Source organism: Coregonus lavaretus, assembly GCF_964263955.1.
Source record: "Coregonus lavaretus genome assembly, chromosome: 37".
Lineage (NCBI taxonomy): Eukaryota > Metazoa > Chordata > Actinopteri > Salmoniformes > Salmonidae > Coregonus > Coregonus lavaretus.
Genome location: NC_140024.1, coordinates 22,271,715 through 22,290,626, shown reverse-complemented (window position 1 = coordinate 22,290,626; position 18,912 = coordinate 22,271,715). Strand labels below are relative to the sequence as shown.

General features: G+C 45.4%; 1 protein-coding gene across 3 annotated transcripts in view; it reads right to left on the bottom strand.

Moving 5' to 3' along the window:
* Positions 1-18,912, bottom strand: part of LOC311111118 (alpha-ketoglutarate-dependent dioxygenase FTO-like) — a gene marked incomplete at both ends in the record, with an annotated part of 154,522 nt that overhangs the window by 78,928 nt on the left and 56,682 nt on the right. For 2 of the 3 annotated variants that reach the window (XM_084153800.1, XM_084153801.1), the window contains one exon: positions 9,313-9,437. In XM_084153800.1, the coding sequence (XP_084009926.1) occupies positions 9,313-9,437 (125 nt within the window). Of the gene's footprint in view, positions 1-9,308; positions 9,438-18,912 lie in introns of those variants that run through there. The other variant, XM_084153799.1, reaches the window with a different exon arrangement.

Sequence of the window (18,912 nt, the reverse complement as noted above, 5' to 3'; positions counted from 1 at the left end):
CTGTCATCAGACCTGTCACTGTGTCACAGCCTGGACTGCAGCAGCCTGGGCTCTGTCCACTCTGTCCCTCTTCATTGTGGAACAAGAAGAGTACCATCTTTCAAATTCCCATCTGGGACAAGGGATCCCCATTGTCCCTCTCTCTGGGTCCCGCCCCATCGAGGGGGGACTCTGTCACTGAGGACACAAAGGACATGTCATCATGGTGGTGGACGCAGGAGGGGGGTTAGGAGTAACATGAGAGGAGGGTCTCTCTCTCTCTGAGTGGCTCTACAGGGGTGCAACTGGTGGCTGACACAGTGGAGAACTCACCACAGCCTGAACATAACTCCAGCCTGGCCCCTGTGGCCCTACTGTGGCCCCTGCTGACCCCTGGGTATGATGACAGGCTGGGCCCTTTGTCCGGGAGCGCTGTACCTAGGTGAGGGCAGGGGGAGAGAAGGGGGAGGGCAGGGGTAGACAGGGAGTGTAAACAAAGGTGGCGTGGAGGCTGGGAGAGGCTGGGGGAAGAGATGATGGCCCCCAGGTCAGAGGACAGCGATGGACAGCTGAGTGATGAGTGCAGCTGTGGACCTGGAGACCTTACATCTCTCTCTTCTCTCCATCTCTCTATCAATGGGACGTACATCTCTATTTTCTCCATCTCTCTATCAACGGGACCTACATCTCTCTCTCCTCTCTCCATCTATCTATCAACGGGACCTACATCTCTCTCTCCTCTCTCCATCTATCTATCAACGGGACCTACATCTCTCTCTCAATCTCCCACTGATCTGATGAGTATTGTGTGAGACAGAATAAAGACCTCAACAATGCTGGTGAGAATAGCAGCTCCATGAAAATGTACTGCAGTACTAAAGACTGTGCCGTGTACAGACCTATAATAGATTAGTTTCAATTACCTTTTTCAAAGCAAACCGACTAACAAATATATGCAAACTAAATAGTTTGAGGAAAAATATAGTAGTCTATTTATTCATGGTAAACTAATTACAAATGACAATGACGGTTATGTTGAACTGAAATAAGACGTGTGGGGAAAAGCATTGTGCAGTCAGGAAGTGTAATGGTTTGAGGTCATGCAGTTTTCCATTGGAAGATTAACTTCCGAGCCCCTGGAATACAGCAGCCCCTTGATTTACGCAGTCCAAGCTGTCCAACTGCTTCCCAGGTCAAAGGTCATTGGCTGCTGCCAACTCTCCTACCGTTCTGTCCACACACACACACACACACACACACACACACACACACACACACAAACACCGACCGAGAGGACAGGGTCTACCAAGTCAGAAACCCCCCTACTGAGTCATCAACACTTACTCTTACCCTCCTCTCCTCCCCTCCTGCCCTCCTCCTCTCCTCCTCCTCTCCTCCTCTACCCCTCTCCTCCCCTACCCCTCTACTCCCTTCCTCCTCCTCCCCTCCAGAGGAAAGATGGGTCTGTACTCTGTTGATCTTTCACTCCACACCCGCCCCACACTCCTTTTACACAGAGCCCGGTAAGAGAACAGAGGAGAGGAATGAAAGAGGGGTAGTAAAGAGAGCGAGAGGCAGAATGAACAGAACAGAATGAAAGAAAAGAAGAGAAAAGCCACAGAGAAGGGCCAGATGGGTACCTTCACAGTCCATTTATCAAACCCAATGTGCCTCCCCCTCTCCTCTCCTCTCCTCTCCTCTCCTCCACGTCCTCCTCCCTTCCCCTCCCCGCCGCTCTCATGTCCTAAACCCCCATGTAATTCTGTAATCATTTTCATTATCATATAATGACCTTACAAAGCCTACAGCAGTTTGCACGGTCAGTACAAAACTCACAGCTGTTCCCTTCAGTGTTTGCTCGCCGGCTGTGACAGTGCAGCCTTTTTATTGGTCCAGAGGTGTGACCTTTGGCTCTGATAGGTCGGCACGGGGTCACCTCATTCAGGAGGGTCTGAAGTGGCCGCAGGCACAGCACAGGTCACAACACCTCTCAGTCAGTTAGGACACACTAAGGCAAGAAATATAAAGTCATGATTCATGTCCACACGACAACTAACAACAACCTTCCAGGTCTCTGGCTCGAGGCTCTCTATATCTAGTCAATCTCAACCTAAAGGGCTCCAGAATAGCAAAGCTTCCAGGGGTTATAAGTTCTGGATGGCAAAGGATAAGTACCTAGTGTTTACCTTACACTCATGATGTATTATTTAACTGCCATGCTACGGTACAGCACCCTCACTCCCTCACAGACCTAATAATGACTGTTTGGAGGGCCACTGACTGTTTGGAGGGCCACTCACAGGTCATGTATCTAAGGACATGGTAGACAGCATATATATATACGGTATATATACAGTACCAGTCAAAGGTTTGGACACACCTAATCATTCAAGGGTTTTTCTTTATTTTTACAATTTTCTACATTGTAGAATAATAGTGAAGACATCAAAACTATGAAATAACACATATGGAATCATGTGGTAACCAAATAAGAGTTAAACAAATAAAAATATATTTTAGAACAGCCTCAATTCGTCGGGGCATGGACTCTACAAGCGTTCCACAGGAATGTTGACTCCAATGCTTCCCACAGTTGTGTCAAGTTATCTGGATGTCCTTTGGGTGGTGGACCATTCTTGATACACACGGGAAACTGTTGAGCGTGAAAAACCCAGCAGCGTTGCAGTTCTTGAAACAAACCGATGCGCCTGGCACCTACTACCATACCCCGTTCAAAGGCACTTCAATCTTTTGTCTTACCAATTCAACCTCTGAATGGCACCCATACACAATCCATGTCTCAATTGTCTCACGGCTTAAACATCCTCCTTTAACCTGTCGCCTCCCCTTCATCTACACTGATTGAAGTGGATTTAACAAGTGACATCAATAAGGGATTGTAGCTTTCACCTGGTCAGTCTATGTCATGGAAAGAGCAGGTGTTCTTAATGTTTTGTACACTCAGGATATATATATATATATATATATATATATATATCAAAGCTTTCTCAATATGCACCCACCGGAAACCAAGTTACAGGGAAAAAAGCTCATAAGAATAAGAAAAGCCTCATAACTTAATTGGAGCAGTGGGGATGAATGAATGGATGCACTGCCCTCACAGTGCTGGGGGAGCAAAGGCATTCGTCACCCTGAGTACCCATAAGTCTCTGGTGAAGACCTGGCGGTCACGGGGAACATTTCTCTTTTCCTCTCTCTCTCTCTCGCTATATAGTGCTAAAAACGCCTGAGGGAATACTGGGCTGAGAGCTAGCAGGCACAGGTTTGCTGAGCGCTCTAGTGCTTTAACTGGTCGTGTTTAAGAAACAAAAGTCAGGGAAAAACTTAATCAATCAGCTTGCTGTGTTTATGTTTCTGTGCCTTTAGCTAGAGTAATCCATCATGTTGTTTTGTGTTTTGAAACCTTTAGCGAGCATTATGCTCTGAATGGTTTCCACGGAAACAAAAGAACAGCAGAATGCAGACAGTGAGCCTGTTGAATACTGAGTCTACTGAAACCTAATTAGAACCTTGATATAAAATAGAAAAAATTTAAACAGTCAAATGAATCAGCTGTATCATTTTAAAAAGTTCCATTTTGGTGAGTGGTTTTATGGAAATAAATGAATGTTTGAATCAGTCAGACTAAACTGAGCTGAACTTCGGTCTCTCTTTCTCTCTCTGATACAGTATATCAAGACTCATGTACTTTATCTTTGATTTGGAACAATGAAACTACTTCTGAACAAAATCCTGTAGAGACCCCAAAGTGTAGCTATCATTCACCACAAAGTACACAGAGTTGTTTATTTTCCCTTATCCCTCCATATCTCAAATCATTATCAGACTCGTCTCTTAACATTGCGCAAGGCCATGTGTTTCATTTTGTCTAAACGTCGTTTGTTGACAGCCACTTCACAGATGACCCCCGGCTTGCTTTTTGGGGAGAGGCATTATCTGTGTGCAGAGAGATAGGGAGCAGTCGGAGTTCAAACACATTACGGCTGTGTGTGTGTGTGTGTGTGTGTGTGTGTGTGTGTCTGTGTGTGGCGCTGTCCCCCCAATCTAATCACTCTATCCTGCTGATGAAATAAACTCCTGTCTGAACCGAAGACAGGGACCCTGCATTTCCTGTCCTGGGCCCTGTTATTGGTTTCCCTGTGATGTGTGAGGGCTGGGCTGTGTGCGTGTGTGCGTGTGTGTGTGTGTGTGTGTGTGCAGCTGGGCTGGACTAGGAGGGTGGCACAGACGTTTGTGGGGTGGTAGTGGGGTTGTTGTAGCAGTGGTGGGGGGTGGGTGTAGTGACTAGTGGGATGGTTTCTAGCTTTCAGCACCTGCGTTAGGAATGCAGTTCAGATGGCCAGCCCTCCCTCCTTCCCTCCACCAGAGAGGCTGAGAGGCCGGGCTAGGCGTCAACGTGGGCCGTCGAGGTGTGTGGAAACTGTCTGTTTACAAGAATCATCTGGTCAGGGCGTAGCTCGGGGTCAACAAGAGGGGACACATCAAAACAGAGGCGGGCCACAGGGTTATGGGGGCAATAGGGGGTATGGAGGGGAGAAGGAGGGGGCTGTCTGTCGAGGTAGCTAGCAGAAGTTTGCTTAATGCCTTTTTGGAGAAAGAAAAATGTCCCTGGTTGGTATAAATCTGTAGTGTGTAGTCTGTGTGTGTTTGTCCCTGGTTGATATAAATCTGCAGTGTGTGGTCTGTGTGTGTTTGTCCCTGGTTGGTATAAATCTGTAGTGTGTAGTCTGTGTGTGTTTGTCCCTGGTTGATATAAATCTGCAGTGTGTGGTCTGTGTGTGTTTGTCCCTGGTTGGTATAAATCTGTAGTGTGTAGTCTGTGTGTGTTTGTCCCTGGTTGATATAAATCTGTAGTGTGTAGTCTGTGTGTGTTTGTCCCTGGTTGGTATAAATCTGTAGTGTGTACTCTGTGTGTGTTTGTCCCTTTTTGGTATAAATCTGTAGTGTGTAGTCTGTGCGTGTTCATTCACCTCCAGGCTCTTTAGGCTTTTACCAGAGCCAGGGCCTGGGTCTCGTCTGCCCCTGTGCAAAGGGTGTCCAGGCTGGGCCACAAAGGGAGGGAGAGGCCCTTACAGATGGGGCCTAGTGCTACTGCTTTGGTGCCATTGTCTCAGAAAGACACACACTAAGCTACACACACAGGCATGCAACACACAGGAATACACACACACACACGCGCACAGGAACATACACACACTACAAAATATACACACATATTATTACATATACAGTGGGGGAAAAAAGTATTTAGTCAGCCACCAATTGTGCAAGTTCTCCCACTTAAAAAGATGAGAGAGGCCTGTAATTTTCATCATAGGTACACGTCAACTATGACAGACAAATTGAGGAAAAAAATTCCAGAAAATCACATTGTAGAATTTTTTATGAATTTATTTGCAAATTATGGTGGAAAATAAGTATTTGGTCACCTACAAACAAGCAAGATTTCTGGCTCTCACAGACCTGTAACTTCTTCTTTAAGAGGCTCCTCTGTCCTCCACTCGTTACCTGTATTAATGGCACCTGTTTGAACTTGTTATCAGTATAAAAGACACCTGTCCACAACCTCAAACAGTCACACTCCAAACTCCACTATGGCCAAGACCAAAGAGCTGTCAAAGGACACCAGAAACAAAATTGTAGACCTGCACCAGGCTGGGAAGACTGAATCTGCAATAGGTAAGCAGCTTGGTTTGAAGAAATCAACTGTGGGAGCAATTATTAGGAAATGGAAGACATACAAGACCACTGATAATCTCCCTCGATCTGGGGCTCCACGCAAGATCTCAACCCGTGGGGTCAAAATGATCACAAGAACGGTGAGCAAAAATCCCAGAACCACACGGGGGGACCTAGTGAATGACCTGCAGAGAGCTGGGACGAAAGTAACAAAGCCTACCATCAGTAACACACTACGCCGCCAGGGACTCAAATCCTGCAGTGCCAGACGTGTCCCCCTGCTTAAGCCAGTACATGTCCAGGCCCGTCTGAAGTTTGCTAGAGTGCATTTGGATGATCCAGAAGAGGATTGGGAGAATGTCATATGGTCAGATGAAAGCAAAATAGAACTTTTTGGTAAAAACTCAACTTGTCGTGTTTGGAGGACAAAGAATGCTGAGTAACACCATACCTACTGTGAAGCATGGGGGTGGAAACATCATGCTTTGGGGCTGTTTTTCTGCAAAGGGACCAGGACGACTGATCCGTGTAAAGGAAAGAATGAATGGGGCCATCTATCGTGAGATTTTGAGTGAAAACCTCCTTCCATCAGCAAGGGCATTGAAGATGAAACGTGGCTGGGTCTTTCAGCATGACAATGATCCCAAACACACCGCCCGGGCAACGAAGGAGTGGCTTCGTAAGAAGCATTTCAAGGTCCTGGAGTGGCCTAGCCAGTCTCCAGATCTCAACCCCATAGAAAATCTTTGGAGGGAGTTGAAAGTCCGTGTTGCCCAGCGACAGCCCCAAAACATCACTGCTCTAGAGGAGATCTGCATGGAGGAATGGGCCAAAATACCAGCAACAGTGTGTGAAAACCTTGTGAAGACTTACAGAAAACGTTTGACCTGTGTCATTGCCAACAAAGGGTATATAACAAAGTATTGAGAAACTTTTGTTATTGACCAAATACTTATTTTCCACCATAATTTGAAAATAAATAAATTAAAAATCCTACAATGTGATTTTCTGGATTTTTTTCCCTCATTTTGTCTGTCATAGTTGACGTGTACCTATGATGAAAATTACAGGCCTCTCTCATCTTTTTAAGTGGGAGAACATGCACAATTGGTGTTGACTAAATACTTTTTTTCCCCACTGTACATCCTTATAAACTGGGTGGTTTATGAAAGCTGATTGGCTGACAGTCGTGGTATATCAGACCGTATACCACGGGTATGACAAAACAAATATTTTTACTGTTCTAATTTCGTTGGTAACCAGTTTATAATAGCAATAAGGCACCTCAGGGGTTTATGGTATATGGCCTTAGCTGTGGTATATTGGCCATATACCACACCTCCTCGGGCCTTATTGCTTAATTATACCATGGCATTGTTGAATACTCGTTTCTGATTGGCTTGAAGGGCATTCTAGAGAGTGCATTATTTCCAATATTGCCAACTTTGCGACTTTTCAGACCCCTCCAGCGACTTTTATTGGTAAAATATTCTAGTGACAAATTCAGCTACTATTCCCACTGGCGTGTCGTGGCACACACCTTCCACATTGTGCATTATTTTCCATAGAACGCATAGCCCCTCGTTGATTATCCCTTACATAACACCCTCCCACACAAAACATATTATGTTTTGTGTGGGAGGGTGTTATGGGTGTTATGCATATGTAATAATATGTAGTGTGTGTGTGTCAAAGTTCAAATAGGGGGTGCTTATATTTGTCCTGTTTCACTGCATGTACAAGTGGGTAACCTGTATGAGTGTGAGGTGTGAAATGGAAATGTATTTTTTTTGCATATCCCAACTCCCCCTGAGACACCCTCGGAGAGTGGCTGTGTGTGTGTCTTTCTAAGAAAAACAGTAGTGTGGGGGAACAATACCAGAGGGGTGGAGTGAGAGATGGAACAGCTAAAACAAATATATTTTGTTTTGTGTGGGAGTGTGTTATGGGTGTATATGTAATAATATGTAGGGTGCCCAGAGTGGGTGAAAACATTATTTGGTTATGAAATTTCACTTTCTTATGTTATAAAATATATCTTACCAAGACAAATATGATTATTCATGTTCTGAATCATTCAGTTCTCTAAAAGCAAAATTTCCATGACACGAGCCAAATTAAATGTAAAAGGCTTTGAAAATAAAAAGCTTGGTATACGCTCAGTGCTCCGTTGACATTTCACAGAGATACACTTGTTTTTGTGAGAAATCTTCGAAAGAGAACAGGAATTTCAAATTATTATGAAAATCATATACTAAAATATGAAAATACTACATGTCATGTCTCAAAATCTATATCCTTCTGACCTCTATATTGTTTTATGTCCTGTGGATTGGAGAAGAAAGATGATGAGTTCAACGGGAAAGAGAACCTGTCAAGTAGCCAGTAGTCTTAATTCATCCACAGAATCCAGCCTAGTTGACGCCATGCAATTTTCTTTTTTTTCTCTGGCCTCCATTGATTTAGTCACGCTAATTCTGGCCATCCTACAAGGGTAAAAACTCCAATAACTTTTTAACGGATTCTGATAGAGACATGAGGTTTGGACCATTGGTTTTCCATTAGAGGATGATCTACATAATTCATTGTTTAACCCACTGGTCAAAATATGCTTTTTTGATTGGACACCCTATTTTATGTGCATATAATGTGTAATGTGTGTGTGTGTGTTCCTGTTCCTGTGTGTGTGTGTGGGTTTGTGCGCGCACAGATGTGTGTGTGCATTCCTTTGTATGCATGCCTGTGTGTGTGACAAGGGCAGTAGAGAGAGGGATGGGAGGGGGGGGGGGGAGTTACCACTACCAGAGTGGAGTGAGAGATGGAACAGATAAAACAAACATATTATGTTTTGTGTGGGAGGGTGTTATGGGTGTATATGTAATAACATGTGTGTATAATACAATGGTGGAACAAGCTCCCCCACGACGCCAGGACAGCAGAGTCACTGACCACCTTCCGGAGACACTTGAAACCCTACCTCTTTAAGGAATACCTGGAATAGTATAAAGTAATCCTTCTACCCCCCCCCTACCCCCACATAAAAAAAAAAGAAGAAAAAAAGTGGTTGTCCCACTTGCTATCATAAGTTGAATGCACCAATTTGTAAGTCGCTCTGGATAAGAGCGTCTGCTAAATGACTTAAATGTAAATGTAAATGTAGTGTGTGTGTGTGTGTTCCTGTGTGAGTGTGGGGGGGGAGTGGACGGAGAGATGGAACAGTTACTAGAGTGGAGGGAGAGATGGAACAGCTAAATCAACATGGTTGTGAGTGTGAGGCCCTGCTTTATCTGAATGAATGGGCTCTGTCTCTGTTCTAACCCTGGACTGGCACTCATCTAGGGGAGGAAGCCACTGGGCTATCCAATCCAAGACCCCTCACTACAAACAACCTCCAACACCCACGTCGGCTCTGCAGACTGTCTTTACATCACCTGCATACCTACTCAAATTTCAACAATTCTGATTCCTTGAAGGGTTTTTTTCACACAATTGAAAGTGTAACAGGGTGTGATTCTTGAACATGTGCCATCCAGACACGTGTGCTTGTTTTCACATTTCAACATTGTTGTATGTGAGTTTCTGTTTACTGTTGATTATGTTGTTGTTTACTGTTGTTGGTGGTTATTTGCTTACCTGTCTCTCCAGGTCTGTCTGTGCTGCTGTCTGTCTGTCAGGGCAGTTAGCAGGGTCTCTGCCATCTCTCTCCTGCCCTCCTCCGGTTGTCCCTCTTCCTCCACCGCTGCCAGGAAGAGTTGCGTCTGAAAGATAGGAAGTAAACAGGAAATGTTGTATTAAAATGACATGGTTCCATATCTCGATTCTGTCTATGAATCCAAAGAAAACAATATCTCAGACTTATCAGGTCCAATTTGGTGCAGGTGGAATGTGAGTGGTTCTGAACACTTCCTGACTCGCTTGTTTGAGCTACAGACTTCCTGGACATGTCATTTGAAGCGTGTAATTGTCCTGGATACACCCATAGCAGCCTCTTGCGTCGGCGAGACAACATTCAGAAACCGGTTGTTCTCACGAAAACGTCTCTAAAGTCCGAACAGTTTGAGCTACAGACTATTATGACTCCATCATGGCATCAAAGCTTAGACTGTCACTAAGAAGGACGTGTTGTCTGTTTTGCTCTACGACGATCACAAGCCGCACTTTTTTTTACATAGAAGCTCATAAATAAGTATTGCATTGTGATAATTCCTGATGTTTTCCTGAGCTTTCTTATTGCTCCCAGACAGACTTCAAACACTTCCAGACAGATCACAGACATGGGTATAAAACAATGGGTGATGTTTTGTGGATATAACAGTCAATTTCATTAATTCCTGCCCAGGAAATAGTGTCTATAATATATATATATATATATATATATATATATATATATATATTGTTTTAGTCATTTAGCAGACGCTCTTATCCAGAGCGACTTACAGTTAGTGAGTGCTTAATTATTTTTTTTTCTTAATACTGGCCCCCTGTGGGAATCGAACCCACAACCCTGGCGTTGCAAGCACCAAGCTCTACCAACTGAGCTACACGGGCCAGTAGACTCATATAGATGCTGTCACAAACTCCAAATGGAACACAGTTGTCACAGACTATTTGAATATTTATTTCCCACTGAGCCAACATTTCCTGTCCTTACATTATACGTATAAATGCCTTTTTGATCAGGTTTTTGTTTGGCGGGCCTCATTTGTGCAGTGACATTAGTCAATAAAACTCATGAATGTGATTTTTGTATCAAATTGTTATAATTTCTGGTTGTCCTGTGTGTCCTTGTTCAATGTGAAGCTAAATATGAGGGCTTGCTAAGCAGATACATGAAATTAGTGACAAAACCGGACTGATAGGCTGATTGGGCTTGGGACTGATTTAATTAAACTCTGTTTCTGGTAATAGCCACTGTGACACAATTCTGACCAAGTTTGAACCTTGAACTCATCCTTGACCACAGGCCAAACTCTATCCCTAGCTCACAACTCCAACACTAACCCTTGCCGTAGCCTTATCACAAAACCCCTATCAAAATGTCTTCCAAAACGGACCTAGAGAGAATCCAGGATGAATATGAAGGCAGTTTCACATCAGAGGATGGCAAATTACCTCAAATATTAGAGACTGAGTCAATTAATCACGTACACCACTGGTGTGTAATGTGTGAGTATACCCCTGTTGAACATGAATTACAGGGAGGCTTAGAGTGTGACGTGGTGCATCAACGTTAATCTGGAACATACTGGTAACCTCTCCTCTCTTATTCCTCTCACAGTTCCTCTCCTCTTCTCTCCTCTGCTTTCTCTCCTCCTCTGCTGTCTTCTCCTCTCCTCCTTTTCTCTAAGCCGCTTCAGAGGAAGTGAAATGAAAAGGGATCTGGCAGCCCAAATTAAATGCAGTCCTGTCAGTGCCGCTCAAATCCCTCTTTCCCTTCAGTCTTACTCTCTCACTCCTCCCGTCTTTTTCTCTCTCCATCTCTCTCCCTCCGTCCCACCATCTCCGTCTCTCTCCCTCCGTCCCACCATCGCCGTCTCTCTCCTTCCATCTCTTTATCCCTTTGGCTCTCGGTCTCTCTCTCCCCCTCTGCTCTCTCCCCTCCCTCTTCCTCCATCTCTCTCTCCGTGCGTTTCTCTCCGTCTCTCCCCTCAGAGGGAGGTGTGATGGATCTGTTACTCTGACTGACTCTGACTGCTTGTTAAGAGCAGTCTCTTCCTGTCACATCCACCAGTCACATGCTTTCATTTCCTCTTTTTACACAGCTCTCTCTTTCTATCTCCTCTCTCCATTCTCCCCCTCCTCTCTTTCAAAACGCACAATGCAAGGGAGACTCTTTTTTTCCCAGCCTTTTTAATCCGTTTCTGACAATCCACCTGTCTGTCTTCATTCGTGTGAGGACAGGTTTGATTGTGGGTTCTTGAGAAGGGAGCGGAGGAGGATTGAGAGTCGTCAAAATCATCCTCACTTCCCCCTACATGGACGGGACAGGTGTCAAAACATTTGATGATACGGGCGGCGAGCCTACGACATGTGACCGATTGCACCTGAGGAGAATGAGACGTGAGGTAAATCAGCTGACCAGAGGAGAGAATGGTGGCTGGCTATAGGTCTGATCCCTATGGAAACTGTACTGTAGCCGTCACCTTGCATCAAGCACTATTCTTCATATGATTGACAGCTTGAGAAACTATGAGAAAGTGCATTCCGAGTGTATCAACGTCTCTGAAATGAGTTCTCACCATCTCTATGGATTCCTTTCCTTTACAGTACACTCCTGAGTCGTGTTTGTCTGCTGTGTGATTCAGCACTGCTGAGTATAACTGAACAGAAACCTGTTTTAACCCCACTAAATGCTGATTCTGTATGTGTGTCTCTTCGCCCTGGAGGCGTGAGGGGTCAGGGGTTCAGCGGAGAGGGGAAGAGCCCCTCTGTCCCTCCTCTGCCCCAGCATGGATGATGACAGAAGCCACCAAAGGAGCAGGAGAAGACCCACAACAGGACCCTCACACTGATGGCAGGCCTGAACTCATGCTCACCTCTCCTGTTAAGCCTTAGTAAACACACTGGCGACAGGCTTCTGAGAGGGGCGAGGGGCGTGTGTGTGTGTCTCTCTATGTGTGTTTGTTGCACTGTGTTCAGGAGGGGGTCTGACTGACCGGTGATGAGTGACGCCTTCAGGTTAAGCCGCAGGCTGATCCCCAGGCCCTTTAGACTCTCTACTGCTTGTTTACTGCACTGGGCCAGAGCAAGCTCCTCATCACCCCCCAGACCCACACCTACCCTGCCCGGCCTGCCCTACACCCACAGACCCACACCTACCCAGCCCCAGCACCAGACCACACCTACCCAGCCCAGCCTGCCCTAAACCCACAGCCCACACCTACCCAGCCCAGCCTGCCCTAAACCCACAGCCCACACCTACCCAGCCCAGCCTGCCCTACACCCACATCCCACACCTTTATCATCTCAGCCCCATCTGTTAGCACCGGGTGGCTACCCTCCACTCCCCTCCACTCCCCCTCTGTTTACAGCCAGATGACAGCACCCGTCCTCAGCTTCCTGATGCTGACCAGAGATGTCCCTGTGACCTGGGGTAGGGACCAAGGGGGAGAGAAAGGGCAGGGGGGAGCCTATAGCTGCCACACACAGATCCAGCTCTATACCCTTGTCCACCAGTTCCAGCCTTGTGTATTTCATCTAAAGAAAGGCCTCCAGATTTCCTAGCTCAGGTAAACAAAAACAAACATAGACAGAGAACAACTTCTAAAGACCAGACCCCAGGGCAGCTTGCGGCTTCTCACTGACACATTTGACATTTTAGTCAATTAACAGATGCTTTTATCCAGAGCGACTTAAAGTTAGTGCATTCATCGTAAGATGGCTAGGTGGGACAACCACATATCACAGGCATAGAAAGTAAATTTTTCCTCAATAACGTAGCTATCAGTAGAGTCTGGGGGGCAAGTGCTGGTTCATGTTTAGTTTTATTTATATATTTGGGGGGGGGGGGGGGGGGGGGGTCCACCATTGGGGTGACAGGACAGAGAAGAGCTTGGACCCGTAGGGGTCGGAGGGCCAAGGGAGAAGACAAGTGCCTGGATTAGGACCTGCGCCGCTTCCTGTGTGAGGTAGTGTCGTACTCTACGGATGTTGTAGAGCATGAACCTGTAGGAGCGAGTCACTGCTTTGATGTTTGCAGAGAACAACAGGGTGTTATCCAGAGTCACGTCAAGGTTCTTTGCACTCTGGGAGGGCGACACTGTGGAGTTGTCAACCGTGATGGAGAGGTCTTTGAGCGGGCAAGCCTTCCCCGGGAGGAAGAGCAGCTCCGTCTTGTCGAGGTTGAGCTTGAGGTGGTGGGTTGACATCCAAGCTAAGATATCTGCCAGACACGCAGAGATGCGTGTCGCCACTTGGGTGTCAGAAGGGGTGAAGGAGAAAACTAGTAAGTATCATCCGCATATCAATGATAGGAGAGAGACCATGTGAGGATATGACGAAGCCGAGTGACTTGGTGTATAGAGAGAAGAGGAGAGGGCCTAGAACCGTGGGGGACACCAGTAGTGAGAGTACGTGGTGCAGACACAGATCTTCTCCACGTCACCTGGTGACACGCACAACTAACAAACAACTATCTAACATCTGATCTCAAATGCCACCATTTGTCTTTCCGCATAGAAAGACTGGGAACGAAATAAAAGTGAGGGCAACTGGGGCTGTGTTTTTATGGTGCTATGCTACACTACCAGTCCAAAAGTGACTGGTTTGGTCACAGTGTAACTTATAGAAAGTATATTACTAGAGAGGAAGTAGGAAGTAATAGGAAAATAAGCTCCACACTATAAATACTTTAGTGCTTTAAGACTGACCCTAGAGTATCTCTCAAAATCTTAACACCCCATGAAAAGTATTACTTCCTGACTTCAGATCAGCAGTTGCAGGCATGTTGGATTCTACCTGGCTCTACACTTCCTCTATTGGACCAGGCTATGACTCACACTCTTCTCCCCACACTCCAGTTAAAAGTTACCCACAGATCTAAGATCAGATTACCCTACCCTCAATTCTAACCTTATCCATTGCGGATTAAAGACATATCTGACCCTGTATCAGTGGTTAGAGATAGGGACAGCATCTACCTTACTGCTCTGCCCACCTCCGTCTGTCTGACTGGCAGCCTCACCTCTACCTCTTCCAGTTTTCCCCCAACTCCCTGGCACAGCCACATTTACCAGTCCCAGCAATGTCCAGGCCTCCTCGTCAGACTCTCTTGTGCCAACTACACGGCTGCCCATAATGGAGGCCTGGCCCGGCCCAGTAATCCATCCTTCTGTTTACGACTGCTGGGGCCTCTCTTACACAACCAGCTACATGCAGGAGCTCGTGTCACGCTGACCAAGACGGCCAACCTCAAACATCCACACAGATATCTGAACCAGCCAGAGCCTCAGCCCTGCTCTCTCTCACTCTGTCTTTCTCCATTTCTTTCTATCCGTTCCTCTCTCTCTCTCTCTCTCTCTCTCTCTCTCTCTCTCTCTCTCTCTCTCTCTCTCTCCCTCTCCCTCTCTCTCTCCCTCTCTCTGTCCCTCTCTCTCTCTCTCTCTCCCTCCCTCCCTCCCTCCCTCCCTCCCTCTTTCTAGCTCTCTTCATCCAGCCCAACTCTCACTTACTCCATCTCCCCTTTTGGTCCGACGCTAGCACTCTAGCTCGGGTAGATTTCAGGCCTATTCTCCAAATCTTCTGACACTTACTGGCTGCTCCGGTTGCTCCTGCCCCGACATCTTATTTCATAGGCCCAGGGAGTGGGAGTTTGGCAAGCTGCTAATACAAGAAACCAATATGACTTCCACAACTGGTCGGTGGAAAAAGGCTTCAGGCACCTTGCTCCGGGTAATTGATAGCTTCTGCTGGGTGATATGGACAACCAGGGAACTGTGATCATGCTGTGTGTGTGTATGTGTGTGTCTCTCTCTCTCTGGCTTCCCAGGTTACGTTGCTCTGGGGGTAACAGTCACACGGCTGAAAACATTATATTAGCCAAGGAAATAAGCCCGAGATACTTTCCCTTTCCTGTGACATCACACAACTTCCAGTCATAAAAGTGCTGCTCTTACCTATTCCTGCCTATCATCACATTAGAGATGGGCCAAATCGAGACCTGGCTGAAATTTGATTTGCCAAATTTCCACGAGGACTGATGGGAAGATAGCTTAAGCTTCTGCAGGGAATGGGGGACTGACTGAGGTGGTTGGGGTGAATTTGTGTCATGTGTTGACTTGGTCTCATCACTGTGCAGGCTCTTTTCCACTTTGAAGGCCCCTGACTGTTGACATCACTAAAGCTGAGCAGGCAACGGAGCGAACAGGCTGAGGGGTGGGGGGCTGGAAAAACACTAGGCCTCTTACAGAGAAGGGGTGGGAGGAGGTCTTATGTCTATTCAGGCCCCTAGAGATGAGTTGGTGTGTGTGTGTGTGTGTGTGTGCGTATGTGCGTGTGTGGGTGCGTGAGTGGTACTTGTGATCTTCGTGGTGATTGAGAGGTTTCCCTTTCTGCCAGATTGACCCCCTAAGGGTTGTGGGTGCCATCAATTATGTCACCCCCAAACTGGGCTTCCCTATACACACCGGATTATATGAAGTGTAAAACATTTAAAAAATGTGTCTGAAACATCAGAGAAGCCCGTTTGAGCAGAAAAGGGGGGGTTGGAAAGAGACACCATAGAAGGAGTTGGCCTCAACAAGTGATTGTGTTTGAAGGCATTGTCATGCACTAGTGTGGGCAGGGCGTCTTTGTAAGGCAGAGCTACAGTCCATCTTTTAGGGCAGAATGCAGGGAGGACGGGTGGACATACGCTTTGCACAGGGCCAAATGAGGCAGAAACCGATTGGCTTTTGTGGTTGTCCCTTTTGGTGGGAAAGAAAAAGTAAATCTGTTTTAAGGTCGCAATCCGACAGTCCAATTCAGCCTCACAAACATCATACAAAAACCCTACTCGCACGGCTCTAACCGTCGCACAGGGCAGGATGAGAGCGGATCCAGTGGAGTTTAATGGTTAAACCACATACCTCTAAATGAGCTCTGCAGATGGCGACTACCACACACACACACACTTGCCTCCACATCAGAGGACTGGCAAGGACACACACATATTCTACACAAACTACCCCAGCCTTCCTGGCCTAGACAAAATGCATCACTGTCCACCATAAGAAAGCATCTGAGGTGTAAGGACTAATTTAAGACAGAAAAGATTGAGCTCGACAGAGATGGAAGACACATGGCAACTCCCTCTCTCCCTCCCTCCCTCCATCTAAAATTTTATCATAGACTGTTGTAGATAGCAGATTCTGATCAGCACCTCTCTCTTGCCAATAAAAGCTTTTTGCTGACTGGGGGAAAGCCAGGAGCTCTCCTTGAAAGTTACAATGTTACACACACTCCAATGCTCCATACCTCATTTCCTAAGAAATGCTAAACCAATAATGGGGATTTCCATCAATCTCCTGCAGCATAGCTAGCACAGGAGAAGGTGGTTTGAACAGAACATATACTATATACAGAGGTGGTATAGAGTTATATATATATATATATATATATATATATATATATATAGAGAGAGAGAGAGAGAGAGAGAGAGAGAGTTATATACACTACCGGTCAAAGGTTTTAGAACACCTACTCATTCAAGGGTTTTTCTTGATTTTTACTATTTTCTACAACGTAGAATAATAGTGAAGACATCAAAACTATGAAATAACACATATGGAATCATGCAGTAAGCAAAAAAGTGTTAAACCAATCAAAATATATTTTATATTTGAGATTCTTCAAATAGCCACCCTTTGCCTTGATGACAGCTTTGCACACTCTTGGCATTCTCTCAACCAGCTTCATGAGGTAGTCACCTGGAATGCATTTCAATTGACCACCTTCCGGAGACACTTGAAACCCTACCTCTTTAAGGAATACCTGGAATAGTATAAAGTAATCCTTCTTCCCCCACCCCCCATAAAGGTGGTTGTCCCACTGGCTATCATAAGTTGAATGCACCCATTTGTAAGTCGCTCTGGATAAGAGCATCTGCTAAATTATGTAAATGTAAATGTAATTAACAGGTGTGCCTTGTTTAAAGTTAATGCATTTAAGCCAATCAGTTCTGTTGTGACAAGGGTAGGGGGGGTATACAGAAGATAGCCCTATTTGGTAAAAGACCAAGTCCATATTATGGCAAGAACAGCTCAAATAAGCAAAGAGAAACGACAGTCCATCATTACTTTAAGACAATACGGAACATTTCCAGAAGTTTCTTCAAGTGCAGTCGCAAAAACCATTAAGCACTATGATGAAACTGGCTCTCATGAGGACCGCCACAGAAATGGAAGACCAGAGTTACCTCTGCTGCAGAGGATAAATTCATCAGAGTTCCCAGCCTCATAAATTGCAGCCCAAATAAATGCTTCACAGAGTTCAAGTAACAGACACATCTCAATATCAACTGGGTGAATCAGGCCTTCATGGTCGAATTGCTGCAAAGAAACCAATACTAAAGGACACCAATAAGAAGAAGAGACTTGCTTGGGCCAAGAAACACGAGCAATGGACATTAGACCGGTGGAAATCTGTCCTTTGGTCTGGAGTCCAAATTGGAGATTTTTGGTTCCAACCACCGTGTGTTTGTGAGACGCAGTGTGGGTGAACGGATGATCTCTGCATGTGTATTTCCCACCGTAAAGCATGAAGGAGGAGGTGTTATGGTGTGGGGGTGCTTTGCTGGTGACACTGTCTGTGATTTATTTAGAATCACAGACAGTGCATTCTGCAGCAATACGCCATCCCATCAGGTTTGGGCTTAATGGGACTATCATTTGTTTTTCAACAGGACAATGACCCAGCACACCTCCAGGCTGTGTAAGGGCTATTTTACCAAGAAGGAGAGTGATGGAGTGCTGCATCAGATGACCTGGCCTCCACAATCCCCCGACCTCAACCAAATTGAGATGATTTGGGATGTCGGACTGCAGAGTGAAGGAAAAGCAGCCAACAAGTGCTCAGCATATGTGGGAACTTATTCAAAACTATTGGAAAAGCATTCCAGGTGAAGCTGTTTGAAATAATGCTAAGAGTGTGCAAAATAGAAGGTCTAACAGAACAGCTAGATACCAATAAACATTGTAAAATGGAGGCTCAGAATAAATGAAAAATAAATTCAAGAAAGATCAAGTGTAATATATTATAAAAATAAAGCAAACTGGATGGAATATGGGGGAAAATGCACCAAATTATTTTTTAATCTTCAACATAGAAATGCTACCAAAAATAATTTACTGAAACTGGTTACAAATGACAGAGTCACCCATGATTCACCAAATTATATTTTGAAGGAGGAAGCAAAGTACTTTAAGCATATGTTTTCGTTTCAGTCGCCTCCATCTCCTCTAACTGAAGCTAATTGTAGGGATTTTTTTTCTATTGATAATGTAAAATTAACAGCCATACAGAAAGACTCATGTGAACATAAAATTACAGAGGAGGAACTTCTGGATGCCATTAAAGACTTTAAGTTCGGGAAAACTCCAGGGTTGGATGGCATACCAGTCGAGGTATACCCCAAAAATATATATATACTCAGAGGACCGTTATTAGCATGTTTTAACCACTCCTATGTAAATGGTAGATTATCAGACACTCAAGAAGAAGGTCTGATTTCATTATTACTGAAACAGGATACATGTG